This window comes from Erithacus rubecula, assembly GCF_903797595.1.
Source record: "Erithacus rubecula genome assembly, chromosome: 8".
Taxonomy (NCBI): Eukaryota; Metazoa; Chordata; class Aves; order Passeriformes; family Muscicapidae; genus Erithacus; species Erithacus rubecula.
Genome location: NC_136659.1, coordinates 16,082,161 through 16,106,241, shown reverse-complemented (window position 1 = coordinate 16,106,241; position 24,081 = coordinate 16,082,161). Strand labels below are relative to the sequence as shown.

Genomic DNA, 24,081 nt, shown 5'->3' with positions numbered 1-24,081 from the left:
TCAAGTTCAGCGCCCGCAGCGCTCAGCCGCCCGTGGCCGCTGCGCCGAGGCCATGCGGGGAACCCCGGGAAAACTCTCTCCGTCCCGAAATGAATTGTTTAAGGTTGAAGTAACTAAAGAAGTGAGAAGTTGTGACATAGATTTGGAGGGGAAAATAGTTTAACAATTCTCCACGTGCTGGTATTCAATCTATTCGTTATCATAACTGGCTGTTTTTTAAAGGCATGGGAAAAAATGAAAGTTCTTCTATTCGGTTTAGCTATTAAAATATTCTGCAAGTTAAAAGGTAACAATGGAACACAGTGGACACGGGATAGATTTGGGAGACACATAAATCGAGTGGTTTTGTTTGCGTTCTCTTTTTGTCCTGGACTAGAGTTTGTGGTTTGGGGTTTTTTTGTTTGTTTGTTTGTTTTCCTACAGCAAACATTAACATGAAAAGCAACTTCCTATCGACACGATTACCATCGTCAGATTATGGCTAGGGAGGATATAAAAAATCGGGGGATTCCTGTAAGAGATGGATATTAGGCAGAAGCTAAAAGCCTGTGCTAAAAGTTTGAGTGGAATCCTGACTGTATTAAACCAGGGTAAATACACTTGACTAAATGAGATGATTTTAAAAATGCTTAAAAGTAAATAAATAAACCCCGCAAACTTTTCTTCTGGGGAGGTACAAGCACGCCTGCAGCGCTGCTTTCTAGCTGGTGTATTCTGCAGATTCCCGTGCAATGTGTCAATGGAAAATGCGACGCGACTCCTCGGGGCGCTGGCCACCCGTGGAAGCGCTGCTCGGAGAAGACAAGGACGGCCTCGCAGGGAGAGCGGCCCGGCCAGCACGGCAGCTCCTCCTGCCCTGCCCGACACGGAGCTGAGCCTCCATGGGAACCGATCTCCCCGGGCAAAGGAAGCACCGGGTTGCTCGGGGCCTCCACAAGGCGCGGTCCCCCGGACCGGGGTGTGGGAAGCATCCTGCTACTTGTAAACTGGGTGGGTGCTCTCAGAGAACCGACCTTTGCTCATGAGATCATTTATTCCTGTGCATAATATCCTGCCATGCAAGGCAATGCTGTTTTCTACACCCTTCACAAAGCAGCTCATTATAGAATTGAAGTTGTTGGTCATGAACCCGCCCAAAGAGTTTTTTGGTAAACCGAGGGGCTCTCGCTGGAGCAGAGGTCTCGGCGGGGCTGAAGTCCTCTAAGGGCTGCACCGTGGTTTCCTTTGATGCAATCGACCTCGAAAAGCTCCGAAACCCTGCTCTTTAGGTGTTTCTTTCTTTCACGGCCTTATTTAAGGGTCCCGACACGAGAGAAATTTTCGCTGCATTTATTGAAAGAGGAAACACAACAGGACGTGGGAATACGCATAGAAAGATATCCGGAGAAATAAAAATCCTTCATTTCTCTGGGCTTCTTTTTATAGCAGCGTTTTCGCTAGAAAGTTGCTTGCAGGGACATAAAAGGGTGAGAAAATTGTTCTTCGACAAAACTTCCTTCTAATTACGGAGGGTTTAATGTCCTGAGTGTAAGTACTGATTCGGCTTATAACCGAGAGAAACATGTAATCACGCCTGGCTCACTTATTAGCTGATTAAGAAAACTTAATAGCAATTATGCCGTCAGAGGTAATGAACATGAACTCGTCTATGCCATCCGGTTGTTCCCGTAATTACGGCCACCCGTTTGTCATTCCAAACCCTGCTTCCAAATACCGCCGACGATTGTTAGATAGGCTACAAAGTAGGGCTGCGGGAACCCTGCTGCTGGACCTGCAGGTATCCCGCGACAGCCCAGTGCCCGGGGACCCCCGCCACCACCTGTCCGGGCTGCTCAGCAAGGACATCCCCAGAGCCCCGAAATGGTGTCGGCACAGAGTTTCACCTCCATGGCCGCTGGCTCTCTTCTCTCATGCGCCTGAGCCTCCGTAGGGACAGTAAACACAGCCTCACATATTATGGTTTTCAGCGGCGCGGAGTTTCCCTGCCCTTCCCCGCGAAGCTGACACTTTTCCCAGTAACTTTTTGCCCTCCGCGCCCAAGAGAGAGCCAAGTGTGCAATACACAACTGCGGAAGGACTGGACTCGGTCCAGAGGAGTAGGGATCGGGGTTGAGATTGCGGTTGGGGCTGGGGCTGGGAGTCGTCTTCGGAGCTTTGTCCAACTCCACTACCTCGCGCTCCTGCATTTCCATCCCGACTCAGTGTGAAAGTTGAGAGAGACGACGGAAGGATTTGCCACCGTCCTGAGAAGTCACCAGAAGAACAGCCATCAGCGTAAGCAAACTCCGCGTTTTACCTAGACTGCCTTACCACGACATGAACTGACACTGCAAGGGGAAAAAAGGCACATCTAACGAGTGCCAGGTTTACCATCCTGCGCTGCGCACAGACCCTGTGCATTTTCCTTGCCGGTAGCAATACCGAGGGGAGGGTAAGGAAGGGGGAGAAAAGGGAGGGTTCTGCCAGGGACCGACAGTTCAGTGAAGCCAGGGGACCCCTTTTCCCACAGAACAAAGCTCTTCTACTCCATATCGCGAGGAAGAAGGGAGGTGGAGAGGGTGGAATACAAAGACTGTGTTGGGGTTTTCCACTTCTTGCAGATGCAATATTGAACTGGAGAAGGTCTCGCTGTGGATCCGGTGAGACCCCTGCCCGTGGCTGTAAAAAGGGCCCCTTCCCGCGGCCTCTAAAGGTCCAGTGGTACTCGACTGGCCTTTTTGAAGCCGCGGGCAGGAGGAAGGGGGAGATGAAGGCTACGGGGGCTTAGGTCCGGAGGGGCATCACGGCCCCTCGCCCGCCCAGCCTCCCCCCGCTCCAGCGCCGGGGCCGTGGCGGGGCGGGAGCACGGCGGCGGGGCGGGGGTGGGAGTAGAGGGTGGGGGCGCCGTCGGTGCGGACCGGGGGGCTGCGAGGCGAAAGGGGCAGTGCGGGCAGCGGGAGGGTCACATGTTCCGACGGCAGCCTATGAGCAGCCCCCCGGGCTGAGGCAAACTAATCTGGGGCCGGCCGCCCCCACCCCGCTCCCCCCTCCCAACCTGGACTTCGTTTTTATAAACGTACCGCCAGGATCCAACCTGTTGGAGGCAAATAACCATCCGCAACATGCCCGGCCGGGGACCGAGCCGCCGCTGCCACCGCCCGCGATGTGCAAGGCCATGAGCAAAGCAGCGAGCTGGGAGATGGACGGACTGCGCGGCGACAGCAGCGGCGGCGGCAGCGGCGGCGGCGGCGGCGGCGGAGCCCCCGGGCAGTGCCGTAATTTTCTCTCCTCTCCCGTTTTCGGGGCGGCGCACACGGGCCGAGCGGCCGCCGCCGCCGCTGCCGCCGCCGCCGCCTCGGGTTTTGCCTACGCCGGCGGAGGGGAGCGCTCGGGGGCGGCGGCGAGGCCCGACCCCCCGACCAAGGACTGCCCGGGCTCCACCACGGCGGCCGCCGCCCCCGCGCTGGGCTATGGGTATCACTTTGGCAATGGATACTATAGCTGCAGGATGTCCCACGGGGTTGGGATACAGCAAAACGCCCTGAAGTCTCCCCCCCATGCCTCCATTGGCGGCTTTCCCGTGGAAAAGTACATGGACGTCTCCAGCTTGACCAGCACGAGTGTCCCCGCCAATGAAGTCTCCTCCAGGGCAAAGGAAGTGTCCTTCTACCAGGGCTATACAACCCCCTACCAGCACGTTCCTGGGTACATAGACATGGTCTCAACGTTTGGCTCTGGGGAACCGAGACACGAAACATACATATCAATGGAGGGCTATCAGTCTTGGACTCTGGCTAATGGCTGGAATAGTCAGGTTTACTGTGCCAAAGATCAGACACAGAGCTCACACTTCTGGAAATCGTCCTTTCCAGGTACGAGAGGGGGAGAAATGGTCTGAGCAGAACTCCCCCGCGCCTCCTCCGCCTTTCCGTCCCCTCCCCCGCCCCCCGGGCTGCAGGGGCGGCCTGCCGAGCTGGACACGCTGCACAGACACGCACAGAGCAGGGTGGGGGCGGTGGATATTCTCTTTTTCTCACTCCCCTCTCGTCCGTCTATCCCCGAGAAAATCCTCACCCTCTGCTTTCCATACCCGCGGGACTGACCCCAGAACCTCCCCGTCACCAGCGCCAGGTCACCGGACCCCGGGGCGGCCTCGGGCCCCTTCTCCCGCTGCTCCCCTCGCTGGCCAGGCTTGTAGGCGCGTTTGAAGTTTGCAGGACGGTGGCCCGAAGGCTTGCTCTCCTCTGCCTCTCCGGCCGGCGACTGATCCGCCGGCCCCAGAGCACTTAAGACATTGCGAGTAGTGAGGGCACAGAGGCACAAACCACATACAAACAAACCCGGGAAACTCTCACCAAAGGGATTTCTGTGTGTGCACTGCCAGCACCGACCCACTCAGCCCCCCAGACACTGCCCCCACCGCCCTACATGCTCGGTTAGCGATGCATGCCTGAAAAGTGATGACAGTCCATCAAAGTTTTGGTGGTACTTTACTAGAGTGCAAATAATGTGACAGTGTAAATAATAATAAACTGTAAACAACCCTGCATTATTTATTTGCCCATGAAAACCAGTGCCCAACAAGTATCGGTTAAGCCTTAAACGCCTGTAATAAAATTCTGATTTTTCGCATAATGTCTTTTACAATAGGGGACGTTGCACTAAACCAGCCCGATATGTGTGTCTATCGGCGTGGGAGAAAGAAGCGAGTGCCGTATACAAAACTGCAGCTTAAAGAACTCGAGAATGAATATGCCATTAACAAGTTCATTAACAAGGACAAGAGGCGAAGGATATCGGCAGCCACAAACCTGTCCGAGAGACAAGTTACCATTTGGTTTCAGAACAGGAGGGTGAAGGATAAGAAAATAGTTTCCAAACTGAAAGACAACGTATCTTGATACATTAGCTGCGGACAGTGATGAAAATATAAACTCAATTTACAACCAGCTAAAGACTTTTGGAAAGACTTGAAAATATATTTAAATTTTTTTGTCCTTCCAGCCGTGGCGAAATTTCGGGAATTGTTTTCCGTGAAAGTCAACGATTTTCTCTCAGTGTAAGGGAATGTTGACAAGCCTAGAATTGAATCGTAATTTCTTCTTTTTAAAAATAATATTAATATTAATATTAATTATATTTTCTATTCTTCCCTCTAGGCCAGTATAAACGAATTTAAATATGTTGAACGGTAATGGTCATAATTTTCTTTAATGCTTAAGTCTTTGGGGGGTACTCTGTGTTTTTTGGTGGGGTTTTTTTTGTTGTTGTTGTTTGGTTGGTTGGTTTTGTTTTGTTTTTTTTTTCCTCTGAGAAACAGCCAGTGCCAAAAAGTGTCTGTTTTGATTTGGTATCGTAAACTTCAAAACACGCCGTGTGGAAAAAAAAAAAAAAAAAAAAAAAAAATCTGTCGGAAATACAAGAAAGCCGAAATACGGAGCCATCGCGGCACCCGGCTTCGGCCAAACCTGCCTGGTGCACTGGGACCCGGACAGAGCTGCGTGGAGGGTTACTGGCTGCAGCATAATTTTTAATTATTTTTTCGAGGAAGGTATAACCTCTCCGAGCTGTTGCGAGGCGCAGAATCGCAGGCACGTCCCGTCGCGCTCCCTGCCTCTGCAGGTTTGAGATCGAGGCTGGGTTTGTGGTTTCTTTCCGCCACATTTTTGTTTCCAGTGCAAGGAGTCCACACTGCCCGGCTGGAAAAGGAGCCCGGCTGGAAAGGGAAAGAGTTTGTGTCCGGACGGAGCTGCCGGATGGGGCTGCGAGGCTGAGCGCTCCGCAGATCGCGGCGCCCAGGGACAGCGCTCTCGGCATGATGGATCGGCCAGCTCGCCCCGCAGCCAGAGGACAGGCTGCCCCTACAGAGGTGTGTATGGACCTGCACAGACCTGCCGGGAAATGTCAGCTCTGCCCTGTCTGTCTGGACCAGCCCAAGAGACTCTTCTCCTTCCTCTCGTCCAAAAACTCCTTGTCGGAAGAGTGAAGGTCACTGCTAGCTTTTCATTTACAAAAATTAAACGGGTGTTAATGACAGAAGCAATAAATAAGGAAAATCAAAAGATGCCATAATTTATATGGGCCGAAAGGCTAAAATTTTGTCGATTGTTTTATTCTTTTAAACCTAGTGTGCATGTTATGATATACACAGGGTGATCAGACAAGCTAATCAACAACTAGGAGAGAGAAGCGGTATCCTCTCTGTTAATGTGCCTCGTCTAATTATTAAAATATGTTCCAAACTAGTATTATTTATTATAATATACTATTGCTCTAAAGATTTTGATTACCCTTGTATGTGGTAAGACATACGATAAGCCTACTTCTCCATAAACCATTTTTAAAAAATTTGTCTTAAAATCTGCTTTTACTTTGTGTTGGACATACAATCTGAACTTCCAAACTGTTAACGATGTTGCAAATCTTTTCCTGAACCATCTTTAATAAAATGATTTCTTTTCGCTACATATAAAAAGGCATAAAGAAATTCGCCTTTTTTTGCCCCAAGGGGTCTCACGGGCTCCAGGTTTGCCTGGAATCCTCTCAGGGACGCTTACAGTACGCTGTTCCCGGGAAATGAGAGGTAGATACAATAAGGCGCGCGTTAATGAATGAGGAAGAGCATTTGAGAGTGCCTTGTCGATCAGAAAGGGTTTTAGCGAGGCAGAAATGCTGCCGGCAAGAAATACAGAGCGTGGGAAGCAGGCGAAAGGCTGTGTCTCCCTTTTTCCTTCGAGCCCTGCTCTGCCTGCCCGTCGCCCCTTTGTTCTCCATTTCCAAAACGTGCGGGCACTTGCTGGTTCCCCGGCGGCCGGCCCGGAGCGATGCCCCTCAGTTTTCTCCACAACCGGCTGGTTCCATCGGGAGGTTAACTTCCCCCTCCTCTACCCTCTTCCTTCCCCTTTCTACTCCGCTTGCACGTTCATGGCGTTTCTTTACCCTGACCGGATGAATCAAGTCCATCTCTGAGCAGTTCAGATTTTATCGCAAAGCGCATTTTTGTTTCGTTCTAGTATAAAAGGACACTTGTGGTGCTCATCCTTTACGTGCCTGGAACGGCCCTCTCTGCTGATGCAACCTTTTTTCTCCGAATGTTTTAAATTCTTGTCTTCTCCCCCTTGGCACCGCCACTCACCCACACACACTGCCATTAATTCTATGGAGGTTTTTCCTCCCACCGAGTCTCGGTGAAAGGCCGGGCACTGCCAGAGCTGTTTTGTTTCCCGGCCGCGGAGCCATCGCGGGCTGATCTCTTCCTCCTTCCAGGCTTAACCTTTGGCTTTGCCGGGCTCCGAGCTTTCAGAAGGCGCAGATTGTCGAGCCAAAGCCTCCTTCCCCGGGCAGAAGGAAACCCGAACTGTCTGGCAAATCGGTACCAGATGGAGAGGAGTAGCCTTTTAGCTTCGTAAGAACGTGCAGAATCATTAAGAAGCCAGCAATTACAGGCAGGAGGAAGGTGAGGCACACATCTCTACCTACCGGCTGAGAGTAAAAGGGTATTCTAAGCCTGTAGCTGGGGCATTGGTGAGCCTTGTTCAAAACCTCTTTGGCCACAGCTCGGGCTCTTCAGGACATCGGTTTCACGTGGGCCCGGGGCCGGGATGCAGCCGAGCAGCCCCAGCAGTAGCCGGCCACAGCTTGCCGTGTTTAGAGAAAAAGCTATGATGGTTCGCCTGAAATGTAGCTCACGTTATTGCAGATAATTAACATGTACCTCGACAAACCGAATTGCAAATGCACAGTGGCGCAGTGATGCATTGCTTGACTCCTGTCAGGCAGCGCTATTTCCCAGCCATGTCTGAGGCAATCCTGCCATCTCCTGGACAACCCCTGGCATAGGCAAGGGAAGCCTTCTCGCTCCGGGAGCCGCGTTTCCGAGTGATAAATGAGCGAGGGAGGCTGTTCGGTCACACGCAGAGCACCCTTCGTCTGTAAACTGGACGACTATGCCAGTGAAATTATAGCGTGTGGTCAGCTCTGAGGTCCAGGCCTATCCGGACGCCTATTTAAAAACCAGAGTGGGGGAAAAAAAAAAAAAAAAAAAAAAGGAGCGGAAAAGAGGAAAGGAGCGTGTGAAAGCAGGCCTCCGGGTTGCCCTGTTCCTCAGTGGTGATATTTCCTGTACAGACACAGGCGGGGGGACACCCGCGGCATTAACACGCCGCCCCCAAACCAGCAGCCGGCTGTGGCTGGAAAAAGCAGCAGAAGCCCGTAGGACTCCTTCCACTCCACCCCTCTTCCCTCGGCTCCCAGGCCAGCCGTCTCTGGAACAAGATGTTTCTGTAAATGTAATGTTTTTTCATGTAGATTTAAACATTTTCCTTAGCTGTAAGTGTCTCCAGCTATTTCAGGTTTTTAATATTTTCTCTCTCTTTTTTTCTTTTTTTTTTTTTTTTGTTTTATTTTTAAAAAAGAATTAGCTATTACAAATGAGCTGAATATTAATTGAAAGCTCTGTTTTCTCTAACCCCATAAAAGTTAGTTTGAAGTGTCACCTTTCTTTCCGGTAACTGGGAACTCACATCCATTCCTCGTGTTTATTGCAGACAAAAATATAGCCTTTGAACCGAATGTGCCTTTTCTCTTCCAAGAACCGAAAATCAGCTTTTTCGTAAAAGGCGATTATGAAAAAGTATTGCCCATCTTCTTAAGGAACACAAAGTTGGAATACAAGTCAGCTAATAAGAAGGAGATTCAATTGGCAGACATAATTCAAACAATAAAAATTAAAGGCAGTGGTCAGCAATATCCTCCAGCGGTGCTTGTGTGGTCTTGTGTGGTCTAGGAGAGAGCAATCATTTAAAGATTTTTTTTCCAGGGCAATGAAATTACTGCAGAATTTCCCTCAATTTCCCATTAAACAGAAAGATGAATTTGATTAGGAGAATGTCAAGAAGGGCAGCTACTCTGATCTCGCCTTAGAAATAAAAGCAAGATTAAAACTGTGATTAAGAGGATAATAACAGGGAAAATTAACCCTACCTGCTAACTAGGTTCAAGTTCTTAACGGAGGTAATGAAAGTGGGAAACTCGGCATTAAAGCTTTGCCTGACGCCGGACCCGCACACACCAGGGGAGATCTCGGGAAAGAGGCCGAGGACAGAAACGCCCGGTCCGGGAGGCTGATCGGCCTCCAGAGTGTCCCTCGCATTTGTGGGGCGGCGGGGCAAGGAGCGGCATGGAGCGCAGAGCCCATGGGTGCGCGGCTCCTTCCCGAGCCTTCCAGCTCTCTGCCAGGGTCTTTAGGTGCAGCCCACGGGGCGCTGCCTCTTCTCGGGGGGAAGAACCCTGCCTCGCGAACTGCACGGTCCGCAATCTCCCGTGAGGATGCTCTCAGACATGATTTTAATAATTCGGGGGCAGTGGGGAAATGACAGAGATAATGCAATTAATGGTCTCTTGTTTGATCAACCAAAAATTCAAAAATATGTTAACTCCCAAAAATAACACCGTAATAAAACATTAAAGAATAATTTTCAGGAGAGAAAAATTCCTCACACATAGCCTGGGAGATGAAGCTAATTCTCCCCTCTGCCCGCTGCTGCATTCTCAGCCCTTCTGCTGAAGAGCAGACCTTGGCATTTTCTTTCTTGAAGTCTTTCGATTTTATTTATGTTTTTATTTATTTAATCTCAGAGGGTTGCCCGAGTAATTCCGTGTTGTTGCTGTTGTTATTCTCTCTTTGTTGATGTTTGTTTGCTTGTATTTCAAAGACAAGATAGACTCCAGGTTTTAGAAGCTTTGTTCGTCTAAAAGCGCTTTCAATTGAAGATGAAAAGCAAAAGGGGTAAAAAAGGGCAAACTTGCGGACCTAAGACAGCACTGGTTATTAGTGTGCCAGAACGACGGTCCGGCAATATCCGATCGATTAAGGCTTTATTTGCACACATATGCGGATGCATATGATGCAGTTAGGGGCTGAAGTGCACACGTGTGCCCTAAACCTCCACATCTCAGAGACATCACGAGTTGTTTCCAGTGCTCGGTGCTCACTCTTACCGTGGGTATCGCTCTGGCCCGGAGGGTGCTGCCGGCCGGCGGGCACTGCCAGCCGCGGGACCCCGCCGGCACGGGAGCTGCACCGGGGCTGCCCCGTCCTCTCAGCAAATGTTTGTTTTCCTCTCATCTCTCCGCCGGCGCCGCAGCTCTGCCAACCCGCCCCGGCCACTTTTATAGAACTGGAGACCATGGTTTCCCCTCCCCCTTGCGAGCTCGATATTTTCATATTTCGAGTGTTATCATAAGACCTTTAAAAAGTGGGGGTGAAAAGAAAGAAAAAAAAAAAGGGGGGGGGAAGAAGAGGGGGGGACTCTGTGGCTCGGTCGCTGGAGGCGGTGCTGAAATTACCGGCTTTGAAGAACCTGTCTGCAAAGTTTCGTCCAATCGTTTCAGGCTTTCCGCTTATTCCCTGTTGTAACTAAATACCGCTGTAAGAACAGCTGAAGTCCTTTGTTGGAAATGTGTGATCGCAGTCTCTACAGATCTGGCTACGTTGGTTCTCTCTTGAATTTGCAATCTCCAGATTCCTTTTATTTTCCTAATTTGCGGGCTAATGGCAGTCAATTGGCGGCTCTGCCCACCATTTCCTACCCCCGGAGCTCGATCCCCTGGACTTGCTCAAGTTCGTGCGCAGCCCAGCCGCAGAGCCACGCGTTCGGCGGCGCGGCGCAGCCTTACCTCTCCGGCTCCGTTCCAATCAACATCAGCTCCAACGGCAACAAGGAATGCCTGGAAGACAACAATAAATATTACGCCCACGATACGAGCTCCAAACAAGAGGAAAGATGCAGGCAGAGGCAATCTTTTGCAAATGACCCAACTGTTACTCACACAGCCAACTTAAAGCCCGTAAAGTATGACCACTCGAGCCTGCAGAGAAGTTTGCATGGCTCGGCTACTCTTTTCGAAGTGAATTCCTGCAATTCAAGCTTAAAGGAGGACATCAAGAATCCCGTCAACTTGAACCTGACAGTTCAGCCCGCAGCAGTCCAGTCATGCCTCAGACCTTCAGTGCAGGATGGTATGCCTTAAATATCTCGCTTTAGTTAGAAGCGACCTAGATACACCTTCTTTGTAAGAGATGCCTGTAATTACTTTGTAACCCACCCTGTAACTCTTTCGGAGCAAAAACCGCTTAATCTGACTCCGAGGTTAGATAGAAACTGTGCTGTCAGATGTGCTTTGCCCAGTTTTCTGACCTAGTTTCGCTCTAATAGCTTGGGGTTTTTTTGTGTTTTTTTTTTTTTTTTCTTGGTTTGGGTTTTGGTTTTGGGTTTTTAAAATTTATTTTATTTCATTTTTTTGCATATTCCTATATTTGCATATCCAGACATGATCCACTAAATTATCGACGTGTTTGTTGTAGGTTTGCCTTGGTGTCCCACCCAGGGGAGATCAAGAAAGAAACGGAAACCATACACAAAACAACAAATTGCTGAATTGGAAAACGAGTTTCTCCTCAATGAGTTTATTAACCGACAGAAGAGGAAAGAACTATCCAACAGACTGAATTTAAGCGATCAGCAAGTTAAAATTTGGTTTCAGAACCGGAGGATGAAAAAGAAAAGAGTAGTAATGCGAGAGCAGGCTCTTTCTATGTACTAGAGCAGAGTCCGCCCGTTCCTGCATGAACTTGTGCCCAGAGTGTTCACCCCTAGAGTAGAGCGTAGGCGCCAGTGAAACGCGGGGAGTGCGTCTTTTTACCATTTAAACCAAGTTCTCGTAACGCGTAGGATCCCTACCTAAATAGGCAAAGCTGAGTTCTTAGCCAAGATGAAGAAGACGAGCCGGACAAGCACGGAAACATGTATTATCAGCTTTTTACCTTTCTTTGTCCATTTATATAGATTTTCTCCTGCATCCTACCCTCTCTTTCCCCGGAGAACAAGCGGTGCTAAACTAAGATCGATTTCTTTTATCTGTATGTAAACACCATTTTGCAGCAAAATAAAGGAATAACTCCTAGTAAAGACGTCAGCTCTGTGAGTCCCGGCCGCTCCCTTCATCTGCTGCCCTGCACGCCAGGGCGAGCCTGCGGCGCCGGCTTGTTTTGTGGTTTGGAGTAACCTGCTCGAGCAGCGATGGGGAAAGTGGTTAGCAAATAAACCTTTTTCTTTAGGTTTTGTTTTTTTTTTTCCCACCCTCCCCCCGCCAGCCCCAGCAGATCCGACCGCAGCCCGGCGGAGAGCGCACGTGACCCCGCGCAAGGCCCGCGTAACCTGAGCGCGGCTCTTCTCGGCCCCGCTCCGCTGCCGCGGCCGCCCGACGGCACGGCACGGCACGGCACGGCACGGCACGGCACGGCACGGCACGGCACGGCACGGCACGGCACGGCCGGGAGCCGCCGTGTGCCCGGGGGCGGGCAGGGCTGCTCCGCGGGCACGGCCCAGAGGCTCCTCTCCCGGGGAAAAGCGCCCCTCTGTCCCGCGGGGGCCGCGGACGGGCGCCGGAGCCTCCCCAGGTGGCCGGGCCGGGCCCTGCCCTTGCTGCGCCCCTGACTTTGGCCTTGTCCAAGCGCTGCCCCAGCCGGCGAAAGGCAGCGGGCGGTGCCGGGGCAGAGGCCCAGGCTCGGAGCGGGCTGGAGGGAGGCTGGGGCCCACGTCTCACCCCGAGGTGCTGCAGGCACAGCAGTCGGAACAACATGGAGGTTTTGGTGGGACTGGTTGTTTCACCACTCAGTCTCCATGGCCGTTTCTCCATAGATTTTTATGAGGGAAAAGTGAGAACCCGTTCTGGGTTTTGCCCAGATATAAACCTCAGAGGATAACCCAACCAAAGGGGTTGGTAGCAGTGTATCAGCCGTCTGATCACTGTTTTGGGACGAGAATGAGGTCGATTTTCCCCGCATCTTGATAAGAGGCTTTCTCTGCCGAGAGCTGCTGGCCTCTGCAACACCAGAGCAGTCAATCCGGCCAGAGCTCTAGGGCCGAGGAAACTACGCCTTGCCCTTAGTCTGATACCTCAGAATATCAATTCTAAAATAAAAATCTCACGGATTTTTAGGTCGGTATTAAAATGCCTCTGGCTGCGATTTCCACCTAAGTCTTCGTTTCTCAACGAAGCGCATTTCCACGCCTCCCAACAATAATAATAATTAGGTTGGCAGAGGCTGCCTTCTTTTCTGGCATGTAAAATAGGCTCAGATATGGTTGTTCGTGGCGAATACATAAGGTCTAAACAACCGCAAGGAACGGCACAAAGCTGCTACCTACTTAGAGGGGACTGTAGGCTTCCCGAAAGCAATAAACTCATTATTTCATAGACAATCATATTTGAACTTGGCTCCTACTCACTCCTGTGCTTGCAAGTACTGCTCGAAAGGGCACGGTAGTCCAGATGTATTTGGAGACAAATCTCCGATTCCTAGGCAGGCAGAGATGTAGCCATTTTCCCGAAAGCTTTCCAGAGAGCCCCAAAGGTAACGCTTGGGTGGTGTTTCGGGGGGAGAAGGAAAACCAGCCCAAAGCATTCGTCGCCACTCTTACCGCCCGCATTGCCCAATGCAGACAAAACCCTACCTCGTTCATGGCGGGGTGGCTGCCAGTAGCAAAGCAGGGACGAAGCCTCGCGGGGTGACAGCTCCCCGGGGCCAAGGGATGCACACCTAGCCATCCACAGCCATAGGAACCACTCCTGGGTCCCTCCAAATCTTCGATACATTCAGCCTCTGTGCTGGGAGTTGACGCATTGCGGACAATGGGGGTCTCTTCATCCAGTGGCATTCCCTAATTAAAAAAACTAGGAGCAACCCCAATGGTGCAAGCCAGGAGAAAAGCAAAAACCAGATAAAGTCCCTTTTCATATCCTCTCCTGGAATACTGCTTAGACGGCTACAGCCCATGAGAAATTGACCCATTGCACTGTTCTTCCCCATCCTAGTCCTCCCAAATGAAACCCGTTCCTTTATTACATGGGTGATGTGAAATCCGAAGAGGAACCTCGGGTGAAAATATGTGAAAGGCAATATATTATTTATTAAACGCATCTGATCCTCGATGATGGCTTATTGTGAAGCTCCTAGTCTAAATCGCCTACGGAAAGAGAAAAGACAGAGGAGGTAGGATCTGAAATGCGGTTTGTTGAGAAAGTCTGTGTACTATGTATCTTTATGTATCTCTGTATGTGCCTGTGTATCTGTAGATGCACTCGTTTCAGCAATGCCCGTTGTGTCTAAACGCGTGTGCACGCTCGGACATACGTGTTTGTGGGCTCATACTGTGCACAGACACATCGGCGGTAGAAAATGGTGCGTGATTCCACCCGTGCCCATACTCCAGGTTTCATTCCTTTCTCTGGAGCAGTGGGGGAGGACAGCGGTTCGGGCGTGGGGGGGTCACACGCGTGGCAGAGCTGCAGGCTCGGGCGCGCCCTGCCTGTGCGGCTCTGCCTGTGCACACCCACCGGAGCTGTCCCCTGGGCACATGTGTGCACTAGCGTGTGCGACACGCCGGCTGGGTGCGCAGGAGATGCACCCGAGTGAGGTGGATGTGCTCCACGCCCTTCGACTGGATTATTTCGGGTGTTTTATCAGGTGCCCCCTTGTACCAGCTTTGCGGGGCGGGATGGAGCAGCGGGCACAGGCTTGCTGCGCCCACGCCCGCATCCTTCCGCAGCATACAGGCGACGGTTCATCCCTTTATTTACTCAAACATAAACATCTTTGCATTTCCACCGCAGCCTAAACGTGATAAAGCTCTTCTAGGAGGCTCTCCATTCCTCCTCTTTTGATAAGGCTGCAAACGCAACTTGGTTTGTTGGGAATGGCTCTGGATGCCTTTGTGCTTCCTAAAAGAGCATAAATAATTAAAGTTTGGCAGAGAGGAAAAGCTTTCTTGCAGAACTGTAGTGGCAATAAATGAAATGACTCAGAATCTCTTCTCCAGTCGGTTTTTACGAGAGCTGCCAGACAGTGTCTGTTCACGTTCTCCAGATACTAGGGGCGCCATAACAAAGTTAAGGTCAAGTTAGTGTCTTATCTTGGGTGGCACAAAAATACCGCATCTTCTTCAGCCGGACCGGGTATATTTTTAAGCCCAAACGTTACGCAAGTCGCTTTAATTTCCACGGAGAGCATTTGGAAATGTCTCTTGGACCTGAATACTTGGTGATTCCAGGCAACGATTGCAGATGTTTCAAGACGCCTAACGGTAAAGTATTCGCCTGACTGTGTACATGATGTGCATTTATGTTTCGATGCTATTTAATCTGCGTAAAGGGAAAAAGGAAAGAAAGTGGGGAGTGTGTGTGGGGGTGTTATTTTAATGTTCAGAGCTGAGCTGGGACCGACCCCAGGGTGAAAACGGTCTGGCAGGAGGGGACCCCCAGCTCTGCTTTATTCCAGCGGGGTCTCTGCTGTGATATTGGTCTCACATTTCCGAATTTAGATCGTTTCTTAAAGGACTAAGACGGCTTTCGTACTAACAAATCGTCGCCATGTCTTTGAACTTGAATTAGTTGAAACCGGTTGGCTCCTGCGCCAAAATTTAATCGATGCTAGGCTTGTTGCATCGAAAAGAAGGCGAAAGATTCTGGGTAAGGCGCGTTTAGTTGTTTGAACGGTAAAGAAAATGAAACTCCAAAGGTTTCCAGAACCATCTGTCTTGACGAGATAGGCGATCAGAAACCTTGGGGGGGGGGGGGCAAAATCCAAAAGGAGCCCTGCCCTGCTTTGCTGCAAGGTCCAGGGTAATTAGTGACACAGGAGCCATTTTAACTGCGCAGACATCATTTTTGGGAGGTTGTTTTTTCTGTTGCAGCAGAACCGAGAGGGCTCGAAAGCCGATGAAGGGAGGGAATGATGGTTCTGTGCTTTGATTTCCAGTGATAACTTGCAACTTGCAAGAATCTATCTGTTGGGAGCAATGTGTGGCGTTTGAGGTGTTTTGCTAGTGAGGCACCAGAGCAAAAAAAAAACCCAACTGTACAAAGAAAAGAGAAAAGGAGAGAAAGAGGAGGCGGTGGGAGGGTGCTACGAATGAGCTCCATAATATCTGCCTGGCTTTGGTATTTTTATTTTTAGAAAGGGCTAGCTGGGCTGCGGCATGGAAGCCCCTCGGGTAGCCCTCGACTGCTCTGGGGAGCCAGGGGATGCAGGAGGGGCCGTGCCCGTGGCGGTGGCGGCGGCGGGGCGGGGGGCAGGGTGCGGGGCGCAGCCCGGGCTGCGGGGCTCCCGCCCCCGGAGCATCTCCGCATCGCCTAGCCGGGGGCGAGCAGGAGGCTCCTGCAGCAGCGGAGCCGAGTCCTCGGCGGGCACGGCCGCCTCGAGGAGGCGGGGAGCCCACGGGCCTGCTCCCCGCTCGCACGGAGCTGCGTGGGGCCGGTTCCCCACCTGCCGGGCTCTCCGCTCGCTGTGGGACCTGGAGAGTGTCTTTGTGGAGGTGATATGGGGCCTGTCGACTTGCCGGAGCCTCCGCCCGGGATTGCTGGGGTGTCCGGAGGCGGCCGTGCTCGGCCTGGGGAGCTCGCCCAGATATCGGGTTTATTTGGAGAGCGACATGTGGTGGAGCTAACCTGGCTATGCTGTACAGTGGCGGAAAAAACCCATTCCCATAGAAAGCTGGCAAATGTTTCTGGAATCAAGAATTGGTCGAGTATAGGGCTATTGCTGGCGCGTATTCGTTATTCTCCTCTCTTTTCAGCTTTTGCGGCCCTGTTTGTGCTTGTCTGTATAAAATCATATTTCAAGGAAAAAAGGAAAATTGGCAAAAATGAGCCCTCGAAGGCAGGGCGGGAGCGGGGCTGGCGGCTGCTATGCGTGTCGCCTGCTCCTGAGTCTTGCTTTTCCCTTCCAATGAAAATGAACATTTTGGTGGGAGTAGGAGGCAGGGGAACAGAGGTCACTTTGTCTGCTGCTTTGCTTCCCAAGGAAACCGTGCTTGGTTGACTTCTTTTCCTGCCATAGCCCTCTGCCTTAAAGAGAGCCCGAAAGCATCTCCCTTTCGTAAATCCGGCTGCTGAGAGATGTTCTGTTTGCGTATTTCTCATTTCAGTTTGGCGCCCTGACACAAGTGCGCAGTGTTGGGGCTTATAAGCGAGGGAAAACGAGGTGATCGAAACTCAGGCTTTGAATTTCGTGACCGGTTTTGATGCCAACTGTGGATTGCAGGAGCCGGGCGGGCAGATCCGGTCGTACACTCCAATGTGTGAATGGGACTTGGCTTTCCTGAGTGAACCATCACCCACCCGCTCATCATCTGCTTGAGCGGCGGCCGGAGAGTATCGCTCCCTCCAAGGAGGAAGCGATCACGTTTCCGAGCCGGGGGTGCCCGTCCGTGAGCCCCCAAGGCTCGCTCCGGGGGCTGTTTCCCGGCGGTGGCGGCGCTCCCCCCTCGCTGCCCGGGGAGAGATGCGGGCGGGGGGCTGCGCGCCGTGGGGCTCCGCGCCGGGCTCCGGCGGTGGGCAGGCGCCTGCCCGGGCGGCGCGGCCCCAGGTGATCCGCACCACCTACGTGCATCTCACATCGCCTGCTGAAAGGATGAGACTTAAAACCGGCTATATTTGTACAAACTGCGCGCTCGCCTCCCCGTGCTGGGAGGGCTCTTTGGAGAGATCTTAGGAGCCTTTCCGAGGGGCTGATATAGATATAAGGACATTTCTACATCGCGTCACGTGACATAATTACCACTAGAATCAATCAAGATGAATTGCACGTCAGCACACGGTGGGGATTTTTTCTTAGTTGATCCTGTCCAAACCCTCTTGTGCAATAGATGGATCTTGTTCAATGCATTGAAGCCTCCTGGTTGCTTGCAATCGCAAAAAGGAAGACATGACTGAGTTTGACGATTGCAGTCACGGCACATCCAATATGTATCTGCCAGGGTGCGCCTATTACGTCTCACCCTCAGATTTCTCGACGAAACCCTCTTTTTTGTCTCAATCGTCGTCCTGTCAAATGACTTTTCCTTATTCTTCTAATTTACCTCATGTTCAACCTGTGCGCGAAGTAGCATTCAGGGAATACGGATTAGAGCGCAGCAAATGGCAGTATAGGGGCAGTTATGCTCCTTATTACTCAGCTGAAGAGGTGATGCACAGAGACTTTCTGCAGCCTGCGAACAGGAGGACGGAAATGTTGTTCAAAACGGACCCTGTCTGCGGCCACCACGGACCGTCTCCCGCCGCCTCCAACTTCTACAGCTCGGTGGGGAGGAACGGCATCCTGCCGCAAGGCTTCGACCAGTTTTACGAGACAGCCCCCGGACCCCCGTACCAGCAGCACTCCGAGAGCGAGGGGGACGCCGAGAAGGGCGACTTGAAAACCCAGAACAGCACTTGTAGTAAAACACCTTCCAGCCAGGAGAAGAAAGTGACACCAGCAAACAGCGCCGATTCCCCTTCTGGTGAGGCTGTTGCAGAGAAGAGCAACAGTTCAGGTAGGTATCAGTAGTAAATTGGGGGCAAGAGTACAAGGCCAACACTTTGTCAAGCCGCATTTTATGTGCAATTTTATAAGCATCCAAAGGATTTTATATATCCTATAAGATTTCCTTTACCGTTGTAAAGCGTGTTTACGATAGGAAACCAATTTAGGTGGGCTTAAGGTATTCTTGGAAGAGGATATTAATTGTTATTAAATTGTTGATTCATCGGGGGGAGATGGAGAGATTTCACAGGTAGTGCTCAGAGCTGCCTTCGGTTTAGAGCTTAAGATCCTAGTTTGTTTGGGGCGGGGGTGTGTGTGAGAGGAGTTTGAGAAACTTGGAATTTTTCCAGCCCATTTAAATATCTCTCTGTATTGCTCGAAGAGCCCTCTTTTAAGGAGAAGTTGGGAAATATTAGCTTTTTTTGCTAAGTCACCCGGAGATTATAAGCGTCAGGAATATTTTTTGAAGTACTAGGGGGCTGCTTTCCAGGCAATGGGATATTATCAAAGTCTCTGATCAAATCCTAGCTGAGCATGTTCGTAGCAACAGCGTAAATCAGTTTCTTCTTTCTTGAATTTCAGCAATTCCCCAGCGATCAAGGAAAAAGAGGTGCCCCTATACCAAATATCAGATAAGAGAACTGGAACGGGAATTTTTCTTCAACGTGTACATAAACAAAGAGAAGAGACTGCAGCTGTCCAGAATGCTCAACCTCACTGACCGACAAGTTAAAATCTGGTTCCAGAATCGAAGGATGAAAGAAAAGAAACTAAACAGAGATCGACTCCAATACTTCACAGGGAATCCCTTGTTTTGAAAAAAAAAAAAAAAAAAAAAAAAAAAAGAAAAAAAAAAAGAAAAAAAAGAAAAGAAAAAAAGAAAATAAAATTAAAAAAAAAAAGAAAAAAGAAAAAAGAATGAAAAAAATAAAAAGAAAAAGAGAGCAAGGGAACAGGAACAAAGAAGAAAAACAAAGAATACATCGGTCTCTCTGACCTACCATCTGAATGCAAAAGTTAATTTGTTTACTTGACACATCCACCCTGCGGAACTCAAAGTTTCATTTTCATGTGCAACTCCCCACACTGAATGGCCACTGGAGATTTCGGGGCTTGGCGGAGCAGATTCCTGATAAGGGGAAACTAGGCTAAATCCAGCTGTCCACTCTCGAGTGTTTTTCGCCAAAGGTGCTTTTTTTTTCCTCTCCCACAGTACCAGCAATGGACCTGCAGTGTGTCTGGTAGTTGTTGCTTACAATTCATTGAGTTCGGGGGGGAGCTCTGTCGTTGCTTTTGAGCTAGGATAACACTTTCCTCCCTTTAAGTGAATGCGGTTTATTTAAGAGATGGTAAATGTACGCTCGCTATATATAAAGTATATATATATATGTTTCTATTGTCATCCAAAAGCATGGGCCACTGTCTTTTTCATGTGAATAAATGGTTTCTAGTAAAGTTAAGGTTATAACTTCCGTGCACTGTATGGATTTCCATCTCCGAAGGATCTTAGCGTTTTCCGGGTTAGAGCCAAGTTCAGTTAAATAATAACGCGAGGAAGCCTAGTGGGGTTATTTTAAAAGCATTTTAATTAAGTAATAGCTCAGATGCCTAGTGCTCCCTTTGTAGGTATGCGTACCTTCCCCGCTCGCTGTGAGACAGAGCCAACATGGCTGTCTGCAGACCATCACTTCTGATGGTGCTACCATTGCTATAAACAACGAAAAAGGCTTTTCGTTTAACTGCTCAGGCTCCAAATAAGCCCAGAATCCCCGACGTCAATGACTGTTTACTTGTTAGTGAAGAGCAAGGCAGAAAGACCGAGGGCTCCGAGCGAGCGAGACAAGAGGGAGCTATAAACAATTGGCACTAGTTGGGGGAAAAAAAAAAAAAAAAAAAAAAAAAAAAAAAAAAAAAAAAAAAAAAAAAAAAAAAAAAGGAAAAAAAAAAAAAAAAAAAAAAAAAAAAAAAAGAAAATGAAGAAAATTAAAAAAAAAAAAAAAAAACAACAAAACCACCCCCAACACTTTCGGGAGCAGGGGGTGGTTCTCCGAAATGTGATTGCGGGCAGGGCGAGCGGAGCGCGGCGCAGGCGGGAGCTGAGCTGAGCTGAGCTGAGCTGAGCTGAGCTGAGCTGAGCTGAGTTGAGCTGAGCGCGCTGCCGGCCGCGGAGGGCCCCGCCGGGGGCCGGCACCCGGAGGAGATCCGCTCCGCTCCTCGCCGCTTTATCTTGCGTGACCTGGCTGGGCTGTTTACAAAACCTTGAACTGTCTAGACAACACCATAAAACCTGAGGTTCTAAACAGCTTAATTGGGTTATATTATACACCTTCTGGTGGGCGAAAAAGAGATTTCCGCAATGTGCAATAAAGGCGACGAGTGAGAAAAGAATTTGCCTTTTTTGAATAGGACGAGGTGGCTCTCGCTACGCTCGCAGGCAGGGAAGGCAAAAGTGCCAACTAAGTGAGGAAAAGACTGAGAATTCAAAAAATAGAGAAATAGAAGAGGAGGGAGGCATGACTAAAAAAAATTTTTTTAAACACTTTAGCAAGAAAAACATAAGTGTATGCCTTTGAACTTCCAAAATGTCAAGGTCATCACCTTTAACCTTTCTGAATAATTAGGCGCCTTAAGGTTCCTCTGTTATTTTCAACCACCACCCACTCTCTCTCTGTCTCACTCTCTCCCTCCCTCCCTCGCTCTCTCTCACACACACGCACAGCCACACACACACATTTTACCGCATAGCTGGCCATATTAGCAAATGCATCATAACGCAAAGAAAATCCCGGTTGGGTCGAGGTGAGCTCTCGGTGTCGTGCACTTAACGTGCCCTGCTCCAGTCCCTGCCAGCTGGAGCACAAGGGGCTCCTCACTTCCCTCTCTTTCTCTTCTGCGCCCTGGGAATTCGACCAAAAATATTTTTCCTTTTTGTAATTTTTTTTGTTTTGTCTTTTTTGTTTTTGGTTTTTTTTTCCCTTTAATTCATAAGAAAAAGAGGGGTTTGCTTAGAAAAGCATTTTTTAAATAAGGTAGGAAATGTCTCTAACGTAGGGAGAAAGACCATGTTTCTATGCGACTCCCCACAAAGCCCATTAATTAAAAATGCGCGAACTCGGGGGAATTCCTCACGGCATTTTGCCTGACCTTATTGCAAAATTCTCGCGTGTCTCGCCGCTCCTTAATCCACAGGGTGAGAACGACTCGTTAGGTTTTCTGTTCCCTGCAGTGCTTTAACAGTCTATCTCAGCTTACTAATACGCTTTTAAAATGCCGAAACACCGCAAAAGCGGGCCGCGGAAACCGAAACACCGTGGCACTAATCTTACATAAATGCTCAATGATAGCGGTGTTAAGTTTCTATTTAAAAAGAAAGGAAGAAACCCATGACTGAGAGCAAATTGAGCTGAGGAGAAAGACCAGGAGAGGAGAAAATTCCCGGTGTCTGGCGGGCAGCGGCCACAGGAGGGCGCGCCCAGGCGCTGCAATGCCGCAGCCTCTGGTGCTCCAGTCTCTTTTCCCCCTAATAATAATTCCACTGCTAATAAAATATCTAATATATAAGTAACGATAAGATTTCAGGGCCTTCCAAATGAGAAAATAAAGCATCAAAAAGATTTATTAAACAAATAACCCATAACCGTGACGTGCTGGAGAAATATGCCACTTTAAAAGAATTTTTTTTTTGGTCGTAATCTTTTATAATGCATCCGAGCTTTAAAAAAAAATCCCATAATTTTAAGAAAGGGAAAAAAAAAATCAAACCCCAAAGATATTCAGAATTCGTTCCCCAGAACGAAAATCTATCTACTTCTTTAAGGATAGCCTCAATGCTAGTGGAACAAAAGTAATATAAAAAACATGCCTTTCCACAATTTATCTTTGATTCTTACCCGAGAATTTTCTTAAATAAACCTCTAGGTACAGAAAACATAATGTTAAAAATGTATTTTATTTAAAGGCGAGATTAACATTAGCTCCTGAGAGTGCTTATTTTTTAAAAGAAAGAGAGACTAAAGAGAAAAGGAGATATTTTTAATATCCTAACGTCACCTTGCCAAGGCATCGCTGAATGAAGTTCCTGTATTTAAAAGTGCGATGGAGATCTATTAAAATGAAAATAGAGCTTACAGAATTAAAGCGAATCTTATGAAATTTTGGGCGTTCTCCAGTAACCGAGCATGTTCTGTCTTTCTGAGATTTTTTAAAATTTTTCTTTATCTTTTTTTTTTTTTTTTTTTTTTTTTTTCCTTCCAGTGTGCACTTCTGGTCAGAACCTGGGGAAAGAAAGGGTTTCGCTGCTATCTGCTTATTTGCAGAATTCATCGAAATCTATTTCATGTTGGCTTAGCATTACTCCTCATTTTTTAAAGCCTAGTCTCTTGCGAACGCATTTGTTGGCATTTTGTCTGCTGGATTGTTGGTGTGTAGTTTATTTTTCTTTTTCTTTTTCTTTTTTTTTTTTCTTTTTAGAAGTTCATTGTTAACACTTTCCTAGAAATAGCCTTTCTGTCGGTAATAAAACGGCATTGTACAATCCAAAATCCTTGGGATCCCTGACGCCAGAGGTAGCCCTTGCAGGCAGAGCCGTATCCCGGAGGAAAATGTGGACGTACACTTTCCTAGGGGAAAATGTTTAGCGAAGATTTTGTGTATGTTTACCTTGGCGTGAGAGGGCTCCTTGCGAGAGCCCACACTAACCCCGAGCCCATTAGGCTTCATCCGAGGTGCTTTAGCCCCTCGCAATTACAGTGAGGCCGAACTCAGAGAATGTGAACGGGTGATGGGAACCAGAGTGCGCTGTTAATTTTGGAAAATTGTATCTATACACCAGAACATGGATATGCCGCTTTCTTCTCTTTTTTTTTTTTTTTTTTGAACCATTGTGTAAATGTGATTATTCCGTGCGAGCCTGTAACCTCTTCTATTTTTCCTTTTACCCCTTTCTCAGTTAACTTCCTCTAGATAGAAAAGATTGTGAGCTATTTCCAAATGTCTTTGGGCTTGTCCTTCATGTAGAACGAAAAGGGCATTTGTTTATTTTCTGATTAAAATATAAATGCTGCAGGGAAACGCCGAAAGGTAAATGCGCAGCACAAATGCCGAGGCTGAAGGCTGCCAATATACACGCTAAAAACTCATCACACTCAGGCACTTTTGTGTCCACAAAAATATGGAAATACAATAGGAGAAGGGCTGGGGCGTAGGGCGAAGCTGAGCGTACTGTCAATGCTACTGTGTGATCCTTACGCTCAGAAATAAGACCTTGGGAAAAAAAGACCAGCGTGCTATTTTGTTTATTTTATAGGCTTTCATATTTAGGAAAAATCGTAATGTCATCAGTATGCCGTCTCTGTCCCCTAACCTCGGTCAAAAAAATCTAGAGAATCTGAGCCCTCAGCCCAGACGCCGACTCTCTATGAAAATACGGCACATAGAAATCTGGGCAACGTGACAGTTACTTTAATAAAAGAAGAAAGGGCACAATATCGTAGCCAAATTTTTTTTTTTCTTAAATAAAATTTTCTTCAATGTCCCTGCAATATAACAGCATGGCAGAATATATACAGTCCGCGCGTTTAAGGACACCCTAAATAAAATGGTGAAATCAAGTAAATCAAAGGAAATTTACTAAAAGCTTCCTGGGCTCCAGCCTATTTTAAAAATAAGACATTTCTCGCAATACATTTGTTACTGAAGGCATCTGCAAAATATCTAGCTTCTTTCGTACTCCTCTCCCA

The 24,081-nt window shown here is 48.9% G+C and overlaps 3 protein-coding genes across 3 annotated transcripts; all 3 read left to right on the top strand.

The window, feature by feature from the left end:
- Window positions 1–3,154: 3,154 nt before the first annotated feature.
- Window positions 3,155–4,880, top strand: HOXD13 (homeobox D13; the record flags this gene model as incomplete). Its single annotated transcript, XM_079311670.1, has 2 exons — window positions 3,155–3,851; window positions 4,630–4,880. The coding sequence occupies 2 exons, from the start codon at window positions 3,155–3,157 to the stop codon at window positions 4,878–4,880; spliced, it is 948 nt and encodes a 315-aa protein (XP_079167796.1).
- Window positions 4,881–10,437: 5,557 nt separating this feature from the next.
- Window positions 10,438–11,955, top strand: HOXD12 (homeobox D12; the record flags this gene model as incomplete). Its single annotated transcript, XM_079311757.1, has 2 exons — window positions 10,438–10,999; window positions 11,345–11,955. The coding sequence occupies 2 exons, from the start codon at window positions 10,438–10,440 to the stop codon at window positions 11,581–11,583; spliced, it is 801 nt and encodes a 266-aa protein (XP_079167883.1). The 3' UTR covers window positions 11,584–11,955.
- Window positions 11,956–17,746: 5,791 nt separating this feature from the next.
- Window positions 17,747–19,246, top strand: HOXD11 (homeobox D11; the record flags this gene model as incomplete). The annotated part of the gene is made up of 2 exons (XM_079311756.1): window positions 17,747–18,353; window positions 18,926–19,246. 2 exons carry the CDS (start codon window positions 17,747–17,749, stop codon window positions 19,159–19,161), a joined length of 843 nt encoding a protein of 280 aa, XP_079167882.1. The 3' UTR covers window positions 19,162–19,246.
- Between the last annotated feature and the right edge of the window lie 4,835 nt (window positions 19,247–24,081).